Here is a 20,268-nt window from a genome sequence, read left to right on the forward strand (position 1 = left end):
ATCACATTGTATTGAGCTACTGTTCCGTTGAAGAAATGCAGAAGCTCCTTAGCTGACAAGCTGATGTGGAAAGGGCTCTCTGAAAATAAGCATGTTTGACAATCTTACAATACAGATTTCAGACTATTGATTACATACAATATTTGGGGTGGAAATCTAAACACGAAGTTTAAACTTGCTTTTCCCTGTTTGCATAGACATGTTAATGTGTCACTAAAAGAAGCCCCCAAAATCCCAGCAATCACTTTCTAAAGAAACAAGTTATCACCATTTCCTTGATAAAAACTTGATGCCATTCCACCAGCCAGCAAGACAACTCCAGTTTTTTGCTCAAAGTAAGTGGCCTTTTGATGAGGATGCCTAACTTACACACTGCTTATACATTGTAACTCTCTGTGTTTCTCCTTTGACCAGTTACTTTGTTCCTGGAGTTCTGGAAACGAAGGCAGGCCGAGCTGGAATATGAATGGGACACTGTTGAGTTTTTGGAGCAAGAAGAGCAAGTACGTCCAGAGTATGAAGCAAGATGTGATCGTGTAGTAATAAATGAAATCACTCAGGTAAGGGTTTTTATTAAATTTTTGTGCTTAGAGATACTATTAAAAATTACATTGGATCGGATTGTCATTGGCCAGAGCTGAAAGTGTATATAAATGAATTATAGCCTAGGTCAGTGGTCCTCAAACATTTTAGCACCAGGACCCACTTTTTAGAATGACAATCAGTTAGTACCCACCAGAAGTGATATCATTAACCTGGAAGTTATGTTATGCCAAAAGTGACATCATCAATTTAGGGCGCAGTCCTAACCCCTTATGTCAGTGCTTTCCAACATTTACATAAGGGCAGTGAAGCTCTGAGGAAAGAACAAACATTCCCTTACTTTGAGGAGGCCTCCATGAGTGACACCCAACTGCAGGATGAAGCACATGTCCCATTGGCATCGCTATGCTGGAAAGCACTGACATAAGGGTTTAGGATTGCGCCCTTAGGCTTCAAACCTATGCCGTAATCAACCAAGTGTCCCATTATACAGCATGCTCATGCTGTTATTTTGCACTGTCAACCAGGTATACCAAAGCTCAGAAGGTTTGAAAGTTGCATGTTTATAAACTAGAAAAATTCTGGACCAGCATGAAATATAAAACTTTCTAGTATGGAAACAGATCAGAAACCTGGTCTGTAATTTTTAAACGCTGAGAAGTAATGAAAAATGTGTGCATGCGATACATGGATGTCCAAGTAATGTTCTCCATTGCCTAATTATCTTTTTTTTTTAACAGCAAGAAGAGCATGTGGCATACACAGCTTGTGGAAAGTGTGTAAGGATGACCTTATGTACAAGTGCTGTCTTATTCTGGGTAAAATTACAACTACAATTTTTTTACCTTTTTTTTTTAAAATCTGCATGACCTGTGCTATAATGAACAAAGTGCTATGATCTTCCTCTAATGGGCAGGTGTTCATGTGGTATGGTCCTTTCACATGACTTTTTCACTTAAAAATTAAATCTCAAAAAATAAAATTGCTTTTAAAAAAAAAAAATAAATAAGGCACCCCACATCAGAATCTCCCTTAGCAGTGAAAGAACATCAGAGAAGATTGATAGCCTTCCATATTAAAGCCTTCCATGTGAACGAGAGATTTTGTCCTAGGAGCACTTTTTTAAAAGCCAGCTTCCAAATTCATTCTAAGGCAGTCCAGTGAAACAAAAGGATTATGCCATGTAGGCACTGTGCCATTGACTCTGATTCTAAGATGGACCAGATTCAAGGTCCTTCCTTTTAAGACTTCCTAGCATTATTCTTTCTGATTTCAGACTTCCCCTTTTTCCTTTTCCTATTCTCTTCTGCTATCTTGGATGGAATTCTGTGTGTCTTTGCTCAGCTGCCTTTCTGCTTCCTTACTGCATCTTGATCCCCCCAGCTTCTGAATCCTTTACTTGCAACTCTTGTGCATGAAGTTTCTCAGCTTGATCTCTTGGATTCTTTGGGCCACCGGAGGTTATATTTTAAAGGTATGTTTTAAAATTTAATGTGTACACCTAAAAAGGTCATCCATGTGCACAGTGGAACATGTATTCTGTGGATGGTTCAGCAGAGGTAAACATGTCAGGATGCTTGAGTTCCATAACTCTGTAGCAGAAAACACACATTTGCCACCAGAATAACATCCTTGACACCCAAGCCACTGAGTGCAGAAGCCCTGTCATCCCAAGCTGAACTGAACAAACATGTATATCTACTTATGAACGTTCAACTTACAAATGTACACTTTCAGCTCCAACTTCTAGTTTGAACCTGATACTTGTGGCCGTGGAAGCTACTCAGGAGCATTCTAGGTGGCTCCACAATAAAACTGACAAAGTTCTAAGTGGAACTAACAGTGACCACCCCCCCCCCCAAAAGGAATAAAATAGGTTGGGAGTGAAACTAACAGCACTGAGAACTTCCTAAGTGAAATGGACAACACTGAGTAGGAAACAGACAACTTTGGGCATGGAGCTGACAACACTGACAAGGTCTGAAGTGAAACTGACAGCTGCAGCAACAGAGACAGGGCATTATTGTAGTTACTTATGATCAAAATAACTTAGGAACAGACATGTAACCAAACATGTTCATAAAACTGGTTATTGCATAAAATTGGCTATTCAATGAACATTTGTATAAGACCATCGCTGGCCACCATAAGCTAGTCATAGAGCATGTTTTGGCAGTGCTTGTTGCTGGAATGTGGTCGGAAGACCAGAGCCTTCTGGCACGCATTGCTGCCATGCTAGCCATGTGCTGGAGCAGGTAAACCAGCACAGGAGGTGGGAGGGATGGGGTTGGAATGGTGGCAGGGGGAGGCTACAGGAGGGAGTGGATCTGGTGGCAATGGTGTGTGCCAGATCCTAACATTATCTGCAGCCATTCTGCCCCCTTCCTCTCCTCTGACTTGCACCAGCAAAATCCCCCTACCCTCCACTGGATACAGCACATGCCTTTTTGGCGTGGCTGCACCGGCAGGGGGAGGAGAAGACTGGGCCGCAAGTCAGATACTTTTATATACAAATGTACTCCTAGGCAAATTCTTTTTGTATTTTCAAAATACTTTCAGGCCTTCAGCTGAAAATGTAGCCTCTTGTTCTCAGAACTGCATTTTTCATTAAATTCCTTGTTCCATTCCATGAAAGCAACGTGAGTTATTTTGAAGACAAACCCACCCACCCTCCTACTTTCTTTCAGTTTTGTTATTCCAGTTGTTTGGCTCCATATCATGTCACAGATGAATGGGCCTTTTGCTAGCTTTTTCATTTCGGCTAAGAGAGCAAAGCTGGGAGCTCTTTAATCTTCTCAAAGTTGCTGCCTTAATTAAAAGTAAAAATTTAAAAGGAGTCAAGCCAACCATGAAAAGAATATGTAACATTGTGGAAAGTTCAAGGAAACAGTCTCAGAAATAGGTCTCAGAGCATGATCCGCTATAGGCCATTGATGTCAGTTTTTTCCCCCCACTAATCTGACTGCAGTTCAGGACATTTTGAGGGCCAAAATCTATTTAAGATAGTGAGAGACATTCTGTAGACCAGCAAGCAGAGAATGGAAACAGGAGAATCTGGTTGTGTTTTGGGGCTGCCACATTTTGGAGGTGCATAGTATACAATCTAAAAATTACCTCTTCTCCCCTCCCACAAAAGGATCTTCTTCTACCACTGCAAGAAGCACAGAACACAATCCAGTAAAAAAAATACAGTTTAAAAAAATAGAATACCTGTATGTTTATATTATGTTACTTAAGATTATGTGTATTCTTTGTTTTTAGATTCTGCTCATTATTGCCTCTGTTATTGGCATAATTGTATACCGGCTGTCTGTTTTCTTGGTGTTTTCTGCAACACTCCCAAGTATTAATGGAACAGAAGCGATCCAGAAGTACCTGACTCCGCAAGCAGCAACCTCAGTGTCTGCTTCAGTCATCAGCTTCATCATCATCATGATTCTGAATATGATCTATGAGAAAGTAGCAATAATGATTACTGACTTTGGTAAGGTTATCATAACCCAGCTATAAAACTTGCAGGGACTTTGGAGCAAAGTATTGTGTCCGCAAATGAGAAATGGAAATCATAGAGTATCTCTGCCATGTATTTCAGGATGTTCCCACCATTGCTTGCAATCACTTACAGACAGTTTAAAGTACAGCAAATCCTCACTTAAAGTCATTTCATTTTAAATTGCTTCTCTATAAAGTTGATGAGAGAAAAAAAATTGATTCCTAGCCAGGGCCACTGTCTGTGTGGAGTTTGCACATTCTCCCCACCTCTGCATGGGTTTTCTCCAGCCTGGTAAGCTCACATTTATTTCAGTGTTTTAGAGTGTTTGGGGTCTTTATTTAGAAGACCCCATATCAATTAGCCTATGGTAAAATTGGTTTGGTTATAAGTCGTTTCTCTTGAAGTTGAGATTTCCAAGAATCTATCCATAACTTTCGGTGAGCACTTGCTGTACAGACTCTCTATGTTATCAAAGAAATATGACATTTAGCTTCTTGCCTGAGAAATCTCTGCATTGCCAGCATGAAAGATCAATTGTTTACAGTGGTATACTTATAAAACTGACAAAGCACAGAAGATTACTATAATTCCAGTTTTGTAAAAATGAATCTGCACTGCATAACACATTCAATTACATTAGCATTGTTGATAGATAGGGGAGCCATTTTATTGTAAATAAACAGGAAAAGAGTTCATGTTCTAAAGAATTTTCTTCTTAGTAAATAGATAAGCTGTTGCAAATACGTTGATTTTGTTCTCATCCAGGTCATTTACATTAAAGGAGCTGTCCTATTTCAGTGCAGCTAACGTAGTTGCATTTTAATATGCTTTCATTTGCATCACATCAAAATATTATGTTCATTATGTCTTGAATTGGCTGGAAGCTTTTTGCATTGAGAATTGCTGCTTGTTCGGTGTTGAAAAGCCTTTGTGTTTTTTTCCCTTTTTATAACACATAGTAATGGAATTAGCATAATATCTGCAGTGTATAAAGCAACTCTAAATAATCCAGATTACAAGGATGTAAATTGTATTCAATGCTGCAAGGTGCCTATGCATTTGTTTCCAAAGCTGTTTCAAGTTAACATTCTCTCTCTCTCTCTCTCTCTCTCTCTCTCTCTCTCTCTCAACAACAGAACTGCCAAGGACACAGACTGATTATGAAAACAGTCTGACCACAAAGATGTTCTTATTCCAATTTGTCAACTATTATTCTTCATGTTTCTACATTGCGTTCTTTAAGGGTAAATTTGTAGGTTACCCTGGTGATCCGGTTTATTGGCTAGGAACATACAGAAATGAAGAGGTATGAATGAATTAGTGACAGGCAACACCACTCCCATTCACACTGAATCATTTCTATTTAATGAACTTTTCTTAATGGTTGTGAACACAGCAAATGACAATACTGCCATGGCAATTTCTAGGGTAACCCTTAGAAAGAACCAAATTTGGCTTCCTGTATCTGTGCTTCTCTCTACCCCTTAGATCAGTGATGTTCAATGGGTGTGCTGTGGAACATTGGTGTACCACGAAAGGTTCGCGGATGTGATGCGGACATTTAAAGCACAGCAGTTGAAAAATGCTGAAAAACTCATCTGGGTTGCATGGCTCAGTTTCTAGGGCAACAGTCTGTAGCGGCAATCTTCAAACTGTCGGCAGCTGTGTTCAGAAAAAGCCATCCCTGTGTGGCACTTTCCATTCTGCACCGCAGAATCTTACCTTTCAAGCTGATCTTCGCAGAAACTCATGCAAGGTAGTCGTTCGTGTTGCCCGTTGACCCAACAGGCTCTGCACCCAATTTCTGAGCAGAAGTGGCTGCCCAGTGCAAGTTTATGAGGAGATCAACTGGAAGAAAATAGGCTATGGTGCAGAACAGAAAGCGCTGCATGGGAACAGCTTTCTCCTAATGCCAGATCCAGCCTGCAGAGCCGCTCTGCCAGTGGAGGAAGAGAGGCAAACAATTTGTTACTGCATACTGTTGCCGTAGAAAGGAGCTGCAGAACCCAGATGAGTCTCCCTGAAGCCGGAAGTCACATCATAAGAGAGGAAGACCACAGAGAAGATCATGGAGGTCAGTGAGTAGTTAGAACAACATTGAGAATGGCTGCCTTAGATCATGTCAACACCCATACAGTGCACTGTGTCAGACCTGTGTCCCGTACTCTTTTGCTGTCACCAGCACTGTGTGTGAAGCCACAGTACAAGCTTTCCCCATAGCTGTGAATCCCTCTGCTAACCTGTCAGTGAGATACCCAAGGAGGGAGACAGAGAGTGGAAGTATTAGGATGAGTGCCTTTGCTTCTCTCCCTATCACCCACACATCCCTGTACCATTATGGAACTCGCTTAAGCCTTCTCTGCATAGTCCTGAGTAAGGCTATGGAGATGGGAGACTGATTGTTCTTTAGGTTAAAGAACCAGACAGATTTTTTTTTTTAAATAAAGCTAGAGGGAAAAGATTTATTGGGAATTTTAAAAATGGAATAAGGGAGAAAAGTAAATTGTATACTTGAGATCAAGAGGCAAAGTTCAAAATAAAGTAAAAGCAAATTCTAAGACTTCCCTGACTTCGGTAGTCTGCTCCCCATCCCCCAAACTGCTGTAAATAGCGAAAAAGGCTGCTTCAGGTTTTGTGAAGAAATCTGGAAGTGGCTTTTTTCACTATTTACAGTTTGGAGGCACAGGGAGCCCTGCAGAGGGGTCTGCGGATTCCCTAGACCCATGGAGGGCTGGCGCTGCCACAGGTAAGTTAAAAAAAAACTTTTGTCCCCAGCAGCGACTGATTGTGGCAATCACATCACTGCCTTCACCATTGCCTTGCCCCTTAAGGGGGCAGAGACAGGGCTTCCCTGGCTGGGGCATCCCAACATCCCAGTTTGGGAACCTCTGGATTAATTTTTTGCAATAATATCCTTTGGCAAGATAGCATAATGTCATTTTAAGTTAGCGTGTGTTTTAATACAAAATGTTAAATTGAAAATTTGTTCCTTCCAAGGAAAAGAATGGTAAAATTTCAAGCATTGTTTCTGCCTCTTCCAACCTTAGTGTGATCCAGGTGGTTGTCTTCTTGAACTTACCACTCAGCTGACAATTATAATGGGAGGCAAAGCAATCTGGAATAACATTCAAGAAGTGCTACTTCCGTAAGTAAATCGTATTCACACCAGGGATTTAAAGCAAATCAGAACCCAAAAGGTGGTCCAGGAAATTCATGTTTTCACAAAAGTATTTTAAGAATCAGAAACCCAAGAAGGGTGATGAGACTTAAAATTAGTTGTTTTTGCTAATTTTGCAAATGGATCAGGGGCATGGTGTGGGAGAGGGTTTACCCCTTTTCCCCATGCCATATCCACAACTTAACCATCACCATCACTCTACATCAGTGGTTCCCAAATCTTTTAGCACCAGGATCCACATTTTAAAATGACACTCTACTGAGACCTACCTAAGTTTACCAGACTTTTAAAAAAGGAGATCTAGAAAGAAATATTTTATCTATTTACAAGTAATAATACTCAAAAGAAAGATCCTTAAACTTTATCTCTCTGAATTTACACGTACTTGCAAACTGCAGGAGCTGAGCTCTTTGCAAGGTAATTAGTAGCAACAGTATCTGATTTTTCAGTATCCTCAGGGCTTGAGGTAATTAGTTATCTGACCTTTGCATCACCTTTTGGTGACCCACCAAAAATCAGGTTGCAACCCACCAGTGGGTCCTGACCCACAGTTTGGGAACTATTCTACCAAGCAATAGAGCAATGCAACTGCTCTACACTTCTCTTCACAGTTTGGGAACTGCTCTAAACCAAAGCTGCTATTCAAATATTGATGAACATCATCCAAAGCTGAACCTAAATTTTCGATTGTCACCATGGTCAATAGTGTCAAAAGACATTTGGCGAATATGGTTGCAAAGGTTAGTGGCTAGTTAGTCATGACTAAATGGGGTTGAAATAAATGGGAAGCTCATCATAACTACCTTTATTTGGCTACAACCTACTGGAAGGAATCCTAAAGTTTGCCACCTTTGGGCCCAATCCTAACCAACTTTCCAGCACCAGTGCAGCCGCAATGCAGCCCCGAAGTAAGGGAACAAATGTTCCCATACCTTGAAGAGAGGTCTCTGTGACTGCTTCCCCACCACAGGATGCAGTGCACACCCCACCGGCACAGCTACACCAGCACTGGAAAATTGGATAGGATTTGGCCTTTTGTCATTAGTAAAAATTTAATATTTTTACTCAAGAGTAAAAGACCTTGGAAAATGGCAAGTATTTTAAAATTGGTTGTACCATCTGTTTTAAATTGGTTAAACAAATTATTTGGAAATTTTGATGCTAAAATAGCAAAGGTACATTGGGACAATAATGCAAGTGGAGTCAGTAAGGATCAGTAAGTCAGTAAGTAGTTGACTCAAACTAGGTGTTTCAGTGCAGTTACTTATGAAGTCAGATGTCTTACATAAAGCATTACATCTGAGCGATAGCTTTGAAAATGACAGGACTGACCATCTACAGCCATCAACAAATTACAATTAACCTCTGTTTAGCAAGGAATGGCAACTATTATTGCTCTACAAAACAGTGTACATATACATACTGTCTCACTTCACTGCTGATCTTGAAATTACTTATTGTCATTTAATTTCAGCAAAATCCAATACTGTATCCTATTGCCATTCAGAAAATATTCTCTGTATTTATTCTTATCTCCTGTGGGTATTTGTATTCTTAACTGGTGGTTGGAAAATGAAGCTGTTGTAATTTACATCATTATGTGGGATGGAAGGTCAGACTACATGCTACATAGAGCTGTGTATATCCTTCCTCTTACGCTTTCAACTTCTATTTTTCAAGCAAAAGCAACCCTAAAGGCTGTGAATTTCAACTGAGAACAGCTGGGGAGCCCTGCTAAATCAGGCCAAGAGCCCATCTAGTCCACCTTCTTGTATTGCACAGTGGCCCACCTGATGCCTCAGGGAACATTCAAGACAAGATACCTGAATCCTCTTGCCACTTCCTCACCTCTGACATTCAGAGAGGCTCTAAACCCAGAGGTTGCATAGAGTAATCATAGCTTGTAACCTGTGATGGACTTTTCCTCCATAAGTCTGTCCAATCCCCTTTGGACAGTTGTTTTAACCCTTTCTTTTCTTCTTGTTTTTGCACAGAAAATGCCCCTCCTCCCCAAAAAGCTCTTCTCTCTCACAAGGGAAAAGCTACAGGTTCACATACCATTTCATCCACGGAGTTAAAAGCAGCTAGGAGTGAACATATAAAGCTGTCTTACACAAAATCAGTCATTGGTGTATCTAGCTCAGTATTGTCCATAATGACTGGCAGACATGTAGTTTTCCCAGCCCCACCTGGTAAGGCCCTGAATTGAGCCTGGCACAATATGCATGGAAAGCATATCCTGTACCACTGAGCTACAGGTTATCTTGAATCAAGAGATTGCAGGAATTGTCAAGCAGGCTTTTTCCTCTGTGGTCCCTCTGCTGAAACTCACAATATCAGAGGCTGCATTTAGTTCTGAAAAGAGCATCAGAGAAAAAAATGTATATTGCTGCGTAGAGCATGTAGTTTATCCCAGTGTGAGGCACTGAAAAATTTAACCCATTATTATCCAAGCACGCAGTCAAATTCAACTATGAACAAGATCTTTACAATGGCACTCTCTTGATCAGATAAACTAAATCCTTCTGGTGATCCAAACTTACAGGTGGCTGAAGAATCTGATTGGAAGGTGTTGTGCAGCTGCTCGATCAGAAAAAGTTATCCCACGCTGGGAACAGGACTACCACCTGCAACCTATCGGCAAACTTGGACTGTTTTATGAGTATCTTGAAATGGGTAAGTCAGGAATGCTTATTTCCTGTTTTCATGGGAAAAGTTACTGAATCTAAAAATGGATTTATAATTTTATTAAATAATCTTAGGTAAAAGTAGTACAAGCCTTTAAATAAAGGGAGGGGGGAAGGCTGGGGGGAAGGCTGGATTTTGTTATATTTTTAAAGGTATCTTTACAGAAAGAGCATAAGAAATGCCCTGTTGGATTAGTTCAAAGAGGTCAGCGTTCTATTGTCTTCTCAACTGCTTCTGGGAAGCCCTCAAATAGGAGAAAAAGGCCTACTTCTCTCCTGGCATTGCTTCACTGGGTTGTATGTGAGACATTGGGGCCAAAATCCTATACCTACTTTCCTGGGAAGTCTTAACTGTAGGGCGTCTGAGCAGAGATGCATAGAAATGCACTGTAGACATGTTAATCATCATCTTCTAAATGAAATAAGATCGAGTCCAAATGTCCAATATTGAGTGGTGAGCCTGCTGTCAATCTGCACTCACCCCCTTTTGGACATATGCCTCAGTTTTCCAAAACTGAGGAGCAACTGATTCTGAAGGGAACTGTACGATATGCTGCAGTCATTCCCTTTTTTCAGTGATAAAGCCATCACCCTCACTACAAATCAGCTGTTCAGAGTGCTGATTGTCTGTCACTTTGGACAACCCTACAACCACTCCCACCAACCCCTACTCAGAGTAATGTTTCAATTAAAAAAAGATTGGATTTTTAAAAGATCTAGACCATGGATTGTATTCTCAGCACCACATGTGGAAAGAAGCTTGCAGAAGTGAAACTTGTGCATGGAATCCAAAGATGGACAAAAGCTGCCCTACCCTTTGTGCAAATGAAAGTGACTTCTGTTGGGGGAAGAGGAATTTAGGGCACAAGCCTATATGTTTAAGAGAGTAAGAGCACAATCATAACCAATTTTCTAGCACTGAGGTAAGGGCAATGCAGCTCCGAGGTAAGGGAATAAACATTCCCTTACCTTGACGAGACCTCCGTGACTGCCACCCAACTGCAGAATGCAGTGCATGCCCTATTGGCACCGCTGTGTCAGAGCAGGAAAGTTGGTTAGGATTTCGGCCTAAGCATGATAGTGCCTGAAACTTGTTTTTAAAAAATTCAGAGCCTCTTGGTCTGAAAATCTATGCTAGATTCAGAGCCAGGTACATGTTTCAATACTAGAGTGAAGGGGAGGGGGATGTAGAGCTTGCTCCACAGCCAAACCCCCACACCAGTTCCTATATGTCTATATGCATCCTAAGATCTGTGCTGTGCAAATAAGCTAACATGAAGCCATGATTCAGTTTATGATCATCCTCAATGTCTTCAGTCATCATACTGAGGGTAGCATCCAGAGTAGCAGTTACTAGCAGTACCTCCACTAGTGGTTTCCAGCTATTCCCACTTACCCTACGGCCCCAAGTCCACAGCCTGTGTTACTGGCAAAGGTACATTGATTCCCAAGAACAGCTTTTGGGGGGATCTGAGGACTTCAGTACCCAGGGAAGATGCATTGTGCTAGTATTTTTTGCAGGAGAACTGCTGTGAACTCCATTGAATTTGCACAATCACACAGAGAATTTATCTGTATTACAGAGCAGGAAGCTCTGCAGAGGTAAAGCTTTCGATTGTACTCAGAATATCTATATTAGCTCTGAGGAATTCTAAGTTATTTAGTATTGCTCTCTTGCAGCAAGACATAAGTTTAAAGCAAAAGGGTACTTGGGATGTCACAAAACAATCTGTCTTAATTAGCAGCACACATTCCTTTTCATCATCCTCTTGTTTAATGTTGCAGATGGTTGCCTGATGGTTGCATAAAGGCTCCAGAATGATAGTTATTCTGTGTTTTTGGAATAGAACAAAAGTCCATGTTTATAAAGGATGACGTGTTTTCCAGTGGCCTCAAGAGCATCACTATGCTTAGCCCTTAGAATTCTACTGATCTGACATCTGAACATGCACAGGGCTAATATTTCCTGTTTTTCATTGACAGTTATACAGTTTGGCTTTGTCACCTTATTTGTGGCCTCCTTCCCACTGGCCCCACTCCTGGCTCTTATTAACAATATGCTGGAAATACGTGTGGATGCCTGGAAGATCACAACACAGTTTAGGCGCATGGTTCCTCAGAAAGCTCAGGATATAGGAGCGTGGCAACCCATCATGCAAGGAATAGCCATTCTTGCTGTGGTGACAAATGTAAGTAAGTTCAGTCTTACAGCAGTGACAACCCGCTACCCTTCACATTGCTTGCCAAACAGCTGTTTTGTTAGTGAAGTTGCATTTCATCCTCTATAATGTCTTCAAGTGCATTATCTTTTAAATTCACCTAAAAAGAGGGGAGTGTCTAAGAATATGTCAACCACTTTGTGCTATTAGTGGTTGACATATTCTTAGACACTCCCCTCTTTTTCATTCAATGAGAAGTCCAAGGACTACTACTACTACTACTACTACTACTACTACTAGTAGTAGTAGTAGTAGTAGTAGTAGTAGTAGTAGTAGTAGTAGTAGTAGTAGTAGTAATAACTGGGTATTTATATACCGCTTTTCTGGTCATCAGGTTACTCCTCTGACTTTATTCAAGGCGGTTTACATAGGCAGGCTGTTTCTAAATCCCTGAGGGGATTTTTACAATCACAGAAAGGTTCTGTCTTGCAAGAACCACACAACATTTCAGATGGATCCTTCTGTTCTGGTATCACTTCTGGCCTCCAGCTGCCTCCCACACAGGCTGATGAACAGCTCCTTCATCTGCTACATGAAGGGCAGCCAAGACACTTCTTCGCTCACACCAAAGAGCAGATGGAATAACTCAGCTCGGCTTGTCAGCTGCTTCAAGATCTCGCCATTCACGGAGCTGCCAGTGGCCTCAAACCGGCGACCATCCGATGTTATCTTCAGGCTAACGGAGACTCTACCCTCTAGACCAGATAGTTTCAGGATACAGGATAGTTTCCTTAAATCTGAGAACACTTGTGGAAACTTGCGGTGTCTTTCTAAAAAACTTAGGGCCAAGGTTACATGTTCTTCTAAATGTGTTTTTAAGAGGCATACTTAAAACCAGAAGTGTCTTGGAGAGTAGAACCAGAGTCCTGATCATGACCATGGGAGGGTCACAATTTCCTCACATGTCATTTTCTTGCTGAAAATTACCCCGGATCCATTTGCCCCAACACAGTACTTCAGAACTGTGTCTATTGTGTAAAAGTATTTTGGGACTTGCAGTTTATCCAACACAGCTGATCACTCTACAGGAGCACCTATTATCATTTTGAAGACCAGTTTTCATTTGTTCTGTCAACAATGGAAAAATGATTTTATCTTGGAAAATGGCAATCAGAGCATATTTTCAGTATGATTCTCTAAAAAACTCAGGCTACAAATCTGGGGTGAAGGCAATGTTTTCTTTTAGAAAGCGCAGGGGAGAATTAACTCCCATGCTTACGTTCTCACAGCTGTGTATAGCACATCTGGAACTCATTTTTTAAAAGGGCAAAATCCTAAGTGGTGGAGGTTTATGTGAAAAGAACGTTATTCAGGAGGGTGGGACAACAATGTAAACGAACAACTAAAATACAGCGCATTCCAAAACTGACTCATTTTTGCTCACTCTGTGAAAGCATACATAGGAAAAGCAGCAAAATATTTTGATAGGGCAATACTAGAGATGTGCAGTATTTGACCATATTTTGCTAGCTTGTAGCCCAATAATAGCTAAGAGCTGGTTCTTATCCTCCTGTTTGTAAAATCACCACAGTGTTGCTTGCACACTGAATGTTTGTTTGGTAATCCTTTCATTTGCATCCTTACCCTCACCCTATTCTTCACTGAGATCTATGCTGAGAAGCAGTCCATAAGACCATGGTCTGTAGATGCCTGCTGTAGTTAAATCTTTGGAGTTAAGTAGTCTGGGTATGGCCAGTGCCTGGAGGAAAGGCCACTGGAATTCTATATAAACTACTCTAAAATTCCTTGGAGAAAAGTGTGTGTGTGTGTGTGTGTGTGTAAAAAGTAACAGCTATAAGAAAGCTACTAGGAAAAAAAAAGAGGACCACTGCTGAGGAACAGCCCAATCCTATCCCCAGCAGCACCTCCATGTGCAGCGACGCCCAAATGGCGACCAGCGTATCCAGTGACCCTACTGGGGCCACTAGAGGTCTCCTTTATCCCCTTCCCCCGAAGAAAGGTACCAGCCTTGCAATGGGCTTCTGAAGTTTGCGCCATATATTTTGTCAGTGCACATGAAAGAACCTCTGTGATGAACTGCAAAGCACAACACAGAGGATAGGATCCAGCACAGCAGGACTCCACCGGTCACACCCCCTCCCTCCCTGGTTCCTTCCCCCACCCTCTCCCCACTCCAGAACATCTCCTCCCTGTCCCAAAAGTGCTTACTGCCGCCTGGAGCTCGTCCCTTGCTCGCAATAGCATCCATCCAGCACTGCATTCAGTGCTAACTGGCATTGGGCCAACATCAGCACTCTCTACTCAGAGGATGCCATAAATATGCTTTACAGCTTGTTTATGACACCCAGCGCTGGCGCTCCGAGCCCTTAGGATTGGGCTCTAAATGAGGTGCTATCTCAGATTAGTGGTGACCAGGGAAGGATACAGTGCTTGGCAGCAAGGTGTCTTGGATACAGTATGTGGTATTGTGGTAAGGGAAGGCTTCCTTTCATTCATTGAATTTGTAGCCTACCTTTCCATCAAGGAGCACAGACTGCAAGCTACAAAGCTTGTTATTGACATGATAATGGAGTAGGTTCCCAGGCAGTCTACCAATTAGGTTCTGGTGAAACCTGAATGTACTTAGCTCCAGCTTGGTACAATGAGTACCTTTTCAAGAAAGGTACAGTACCACGTAAAATTATTTCTATCAAACCTACTTACCTTGTTAAGTCTTGTTCTTTTTTCCCCTCCTTTTAAAATATAGGCAATGATCATTGCTTTTACATCTGATATGATTCCACGCCTGGTTTACTACTGGTCATTTTCAATCCCTCCCTATGGGACTCATAGCACTTACACCATGAAAGGCTACATAAACAACACACTTTCTGTCTTCGCTATATCAGACTTTAGGAACAAGAGCAAGCCAATTGCTTTTCCAATGTTTGCAAACTTGACAACGTGCAGGTAAGTCTAGTATCCCATTTCAGATATTTGTTCATATTTTTTAAAAAATCAGCATGTCCTTGCATATTTAACTATTCCATAACATAATAACAGTGACTACTCTTGTCAAAAAGATTAAACAATCATGTTTTTAATGCTACAAAATCATTTCTATTTACATAACATAAAGGGGAAACAATGTATTTCAGCATATTAACGCATTCTGTAAATAAGAACTACATTTGATTCTAATTCCACTTATATACTGTATGTTGCGCACAAATCAGGGAAAAGGGGACATATTTTGCTCCCCCTTCTGGCCCAAGTATGTTACTGCAGAGCTTATTAAATGACTGCTTGAATATCTTTTGCTATGTTAGATACCGTGATTTCCGATACCCTCCTGGACACGAACATCAGTATGAACACAGTATCTATTACTGGCATGTAATTGCAGCCAAATTATCTTTCATCATTGTTATGGAGGTCAGTATATTTCATCCTGAATTTTCAGTATTAAAGAATATTTTTTACACTTTGCACGAAAAACCATGTCAGTATAACTCTTCCATTCCTTTGCCCCAAAGCTGCTCCAGTGTCCCTTTATAAACCTTGTGTATGCCAAGCATATGTGACTGTCAATGACTCCATTCCTACCCCCCTTCTTGTTCCACCCAAGAAGACTTACCTAGAGAATTCTGATTTAAATTAATGAAACGGGCAGAGTGGCCTTGACTCAGCCCTAGTTAGCAGTAGCATCCCAGATAACTAATAGCAAACTGACAGCATGATCCAAACTCCAGCTTTGGCTGGCGCAGCTGGCTGAAGGTGTTGCAAACATGTGTTGCAAATGTGTCGTAAAGCACATTTACAGGTTGCACCAGTGGGGACGCCTGTGCCACCCTACCAATGCTGCATTCTAAGCCCCCAGCCACTGGTGCAGACAGGTAAGGTGCTGAGTGGCACAAGAGCATGAGGAGGGGAGGGGCATTTCTGGGTAGGGGTAGATTGAAAGAGAGTGGATCAGGCCCGGGAGGGGGACGGGATTGGCAGAGGCCTTCTCTGCTGTAGGCTAAACCTCCTACCAGGCTTCCTAGCATTACTTCCCAGATTTGTGCCAGCTATATAGCTGGTGCAGATCCAAGACCCCCAAGGGGTAGGCTGGGGTGGTACTTATGGTAAGGGGAAAAATATCACTTTACACCAAGGAGACCTCCAGCCACCTCCTAACCTGTGCTGTATCCACCACAGGCCATGCAGCCTGGCATCACCAATGTAGGTTAGAATTGGGCTGTCAGTTAATTGAATGCCTGTTAGTATGGAAACCAAACTGGATTGCTGCAAATTCAGGAGGCAATTTATACAGAGTCAGGTCCACTCCCTAGAAACTCTCTAGGTCCCCGGGAGTACAGAACTGTGTAAATTAAAAGGGGGGAACCCTAAAAGAAGCCCTGTGTATTCACAGCACCTTTGTGAGCTTCCAGGACCTTGCAATATGTCAAGGGCATAGAGATAACAAAACACTATAATTTGTCTCATTGTTTGGGAAGAAGGAACTTCTGCCTTTGCTGCTTCCTTTTGTTCAGGAGAGAGACCTGCTTTTGCCACCAATCACAGCTATGCTAAAAAAAATTTTTTTTAAAGTTCCAATCTTTTCTCTTGGTGACTTTTCCTTCCACAATGAGGAAAAAGAAAGGTCTAAAGGAACCAATTGGACAGACTTTGTGATTTATCAGTTAAATCTATAATTGAGAGAAGTTGAGTCACAGAATCTGAGAGTGTCATTAAAAAAAAAATGTAGGACAGTGTGAGAAAGGCTATTGGCCTGATCAAGCCCCTAGCTCTGTTGGCATCCTTCAGTTGCGGAAGACTATGGTATCGCGCTCTGAATAGTAGTTCTGGAACAGAGTGTCATCTCTAGTGCACGAAGTCTGGGTAAAGTAGATATAGAGGATAGACTGTTTCCCATGCAGCAAATCCCCCCTCTCCACATCTCTGAAATGGTCCAATGGAAAGGCAGAAGCCAATATGGTTGGTTCCAGCGGCGTCGCAGGAGTTGCCAGAGCATGACTATATACAGCTGCGAACTGCCTCAGGGACTCCGGCTCTGGATTTTGCCTCAAGGTTGTCTCCTGAAGCCTTTCCATAACTGGATGCCACAAGGCAGTGGAGGTTTGGGATCAGAGTTTTCCTTCTCTCAGATGAGCTGCCTTCCCAGGCTGACGAGTCCCATCTACCCAGTGGCTGTTTAGTCGCCTCTTACGACAAGTACAGCCAAACCAAGGGCCTATTCTTGTTCCCAGCCCCCAGGGATCATGCTCCTAACAGCTTCTTGTAAGTATCTCAGTGTAGAGAAGGGGGAATTGGAGTGTGTGAGGGAAATATATGCCATAAAGTATTTTTTAAAAATACTCTTACCCTTCCTGCACTATCAGGAACATTTCAGGAGGAAGGAAAGGGGGAATATTGTCTCTTTCCCATGTCCCAGAACCACCAGTATCCCTTCTATATAGCAACCAAATGCTTGGGTTTGAGCTAGTTACCCAGCAGGCTTCCTTGCAAGCTATGCAGCTGGAATCAAAGCCCTGCACACTACCCTCCACTCCAGGGCCACACTTTCCTTCTCGGCGCATTGGTTGCAACAGCTGCACCTGCCTATAGAGCTTCTGTAAGGCTCTACGTATTCATGTAAAAAATTGAGGGAACATTGACAGCCAGCCCCCAAACCTGACTCACTAGATAGCAAAGGCTTTGTTTGCTATATAGCATGGGTGGCCAAACCATGGCTCACAAGTCACAAGCGTTTCTTTGACATTTAATGTGTAGCTCATGGAAATATGTAAGTAAAACATTTCCAAGCTTTATAATTATTTACTGGGTATAAACTGAGAAGCCACTGGATTAAAACATATGTTTAATGTTCATAGCGAGTAAATATATTTAAGAATTTAAATGCTTCTTAAATATTACAAGTCTCAAACGTCTCTCTTGCAGCTCTTAAACCTCTGAAGTGTATCAAATGTGGCTCTTACGTTAAGCTATATTGAATAGCAAAAGAAGGCTTCAAATGAATGGGAAAAATTATTCCTTCCACTTTTCCTTACTGAAACTCTCCCATTAAGGCCTGATCAGCCTGTTTGGGACTGGCTGGAGTCCTGAACTGGCTAAATGACTTCTCTTAGGTGCAGTCCTAACCAACTTTCCAGCACTGACATAAGGACAATGCAACTCTGAAGTGAGGGAACAAACTTTGCCTTACCTTGAGGAGACCTCTGTGACTGCCCCCCAACTGCAGGATGCAGCACATGCCCCACTGGCACAGCTATGCCAGTGCTGGAAAGTTGGTTGGGATTGTGTCCTTAGGGTCATGGGATAGACCCCAATAGTATATTAAAGTATATTTGTGAAGGCAATCACAGTTAACATTTTTGCAAAAAAATTCCTTTTCAATTTCTTCCAATCTGAAAAGAAACACAAGGGAGATACCAGCAATAGTCATTGATAGGGATACTATGAGTTAAATAGGGCCAGTTGCTCTGCCCCCATAAATATAAGAGACTCCACTTCAAAAAGAACCTCTTTGTCCAGGAGAAAAGGTGCACCTGATACAAATGTCCTCCAAAATCTGTGCATGGTGGTAACTCCTGTACTGGTCCTTCCCTGTACACATTGGAAGGACAGCCTACAAACATTTGGTCTGAATGGCAGGTATCATGGTGTGCTGGTACAGTTTTCTAGGTCATGAGAACTGAGCTGAGAAGAAGAAACTGCCACCTGACCTGGACATGCTGTGGGAAAGTCTCTTAGCAGCAAGCCAGGAAATTCTCAAAGTATTTCAACTTTTAGTTCAGTGGAGGAGACCATCCTAAGAGTACATGACTTTGTGGATTGGCTCTCTCTCTGCTGAAATGAATGCAGGTGCCCACATGCAGTAGTGTAGCTAGAGGGAGTGCAAAGCACTAAGTTTTGTAAGCACCTGAACACACCATGCAAGGGGCCTCCTCCCCTTCGGAGCCATTCCTGGCAGTGAGAGCAAAATGAATGCCTCTGTTTTGCTCTCACTGCCGGGAATGGATCCAAAGGAGATGAGGAAGGGCCCCTAGCATGACATGTTCAGGTACCCACAAAACTTAGTGCTTTGCATCCCCTCTAGCTATACTACTGCCCACATACACAGAGCCTCACATAGAGTGTATGCGGAATTCTCAACTGTGACGCGCATCCGGAACTGGACAATATATTTCTCCCTCGTATGGATTATATATGTTCAGAATGACCAACTGTGTTTATATTCACTTTTCCAGCATATCATCTACTTCGTGAAATTCATCATTTCGTACACCATTCCAGATGTGTCAAAGAAAACCAAGAGTAAAATTAAACGGGAAAAATACTTAATACAGACACTTCTGCATGAGAATCCTCTGAAAGCGATGAAGAAAAATATGGGGAGCATTGCCGATAAAATAATAAAGGGAGCAGATGGCACTTTCCGACCTAAATATGATTAAAGACTTTGACATGTGAACCATGACTATCCAGTGGGGTTGCTAGCAGTAAGTGACCATTTTAGCCAAAAGAAAAAAAGGATTGGGCCATAACTGCAAGAGAAGAAACAATGACTCACAAGCACGTTTAACAAGTGGATAAGTATTTCAGCATGCTTGTTGTGGGCTGCTAAAAAGAGAATGTCTTAATCTAAAATTATGTGGTGTACCTTCCAGCTGCATGTCATTTGATCTGCCATTGAGTTCAAAGAAAACCTCAGCAAGAGAACCATGTGTCTTACAAAAACAGTACAACATTGGAACTAGTATTGAATGCTCTGAGTTATCTAGTATCTTCGGTAGCTCTGTGCAGAGTAGAAATGTTATCAGACTGGGGGATCGGGATCAGTCCTGCTGACCCAACCCCGAGCTCTGAATTTTGGCAGGTCTTACAGAAGTTACAGTCCTCCATGGAGGTTAGCACTGTGAGCCAGCAAGATTGATCCCAATTCAGTATATTGCTTTAGTTTTTATCTGAACACTCAGCAAAAAGAAAAAGAAAACTCATTTATTTTGCTACGTAAACTTCTTTTGTTGACAAGCAGTATGTACCATAATACATATATTTTTTTACAATTAAAAAAACCCTCTCAGATACAGAGCCAAATTGAAATTGATGGGAGTTCACCCATCACTACTGTAGATTGACCAAGCCTGGTATAGATACTGGGAGCCAGGCCCTCTTTCTTTGCATGGTTACTTCTGCTTGTGG

General features: G+C 41.8%; 1 protein-coding gene across 1 annotated transcript in view; it reads left to right on the forward strand.

Annotated features, from left to right (window-relative positions):
- Positions 1-20,038, forward strand: part of ANO6 (anoctamin 6) — a 47,744-nt gene extending 27,706 nt beyond the window's left edge. The window contains exons 10-19 of the mRNA XM_066634427.1: positions 415-560; positions 1,284-1,361; positions 3,805-4,027; positions 5,173-5,342; positions 7,084-7,181; positions 9,760-9,890; positions 11,885-12,090; positions 14,828-15,030; positions 15,390-15,495; positions 19,314-20,038. Coding sequence (XP_066490524.1) covers positions 415-560; positions 1,284-1,361; positions 3,805-4,027; positions 5,173-5,342; positions 7,084-7,181; positions 9,760-9,890; positions 11,885-12,090; positions 14,828-15,030; positions 15,390-15,495; positions 19,314-19,520 — 1,568 coding nt within the window. The 3' untranslated portion in view covers positions 19,521-20,038. The remainder of the gene's footprint in view (positions 1-414; positions 561-1,283; positions 1,362-3,804; positions 4,028-5,172; positions 5,343-7,083; positions 7,182-9,759; positions 9,891-11,884; positions 12,091-14,827; positions 15,031-15,389; positions 15,496-19,313) is intronic.
- The last annotated feature ends 230 nt before the right edge of the window (positions 20,039-20,268 follow it).

This window comes from Tiliqua scincoides, chromosome 7 (assembly GCF_035046505.1).
Source record: "Tiliqua scincoides isolate rTilSci1 chromosome 7, rTilSci1.hap2, whole genome shotgun sequence".
In the NCBI taxonomy this organism is placed as follows: domain Eukaryota; kingdom Metazoa; phylum Chordata; class Lepidosauria; order Squamata; family Scincidae; genus Tiliqua; species Tiliqua scincoides.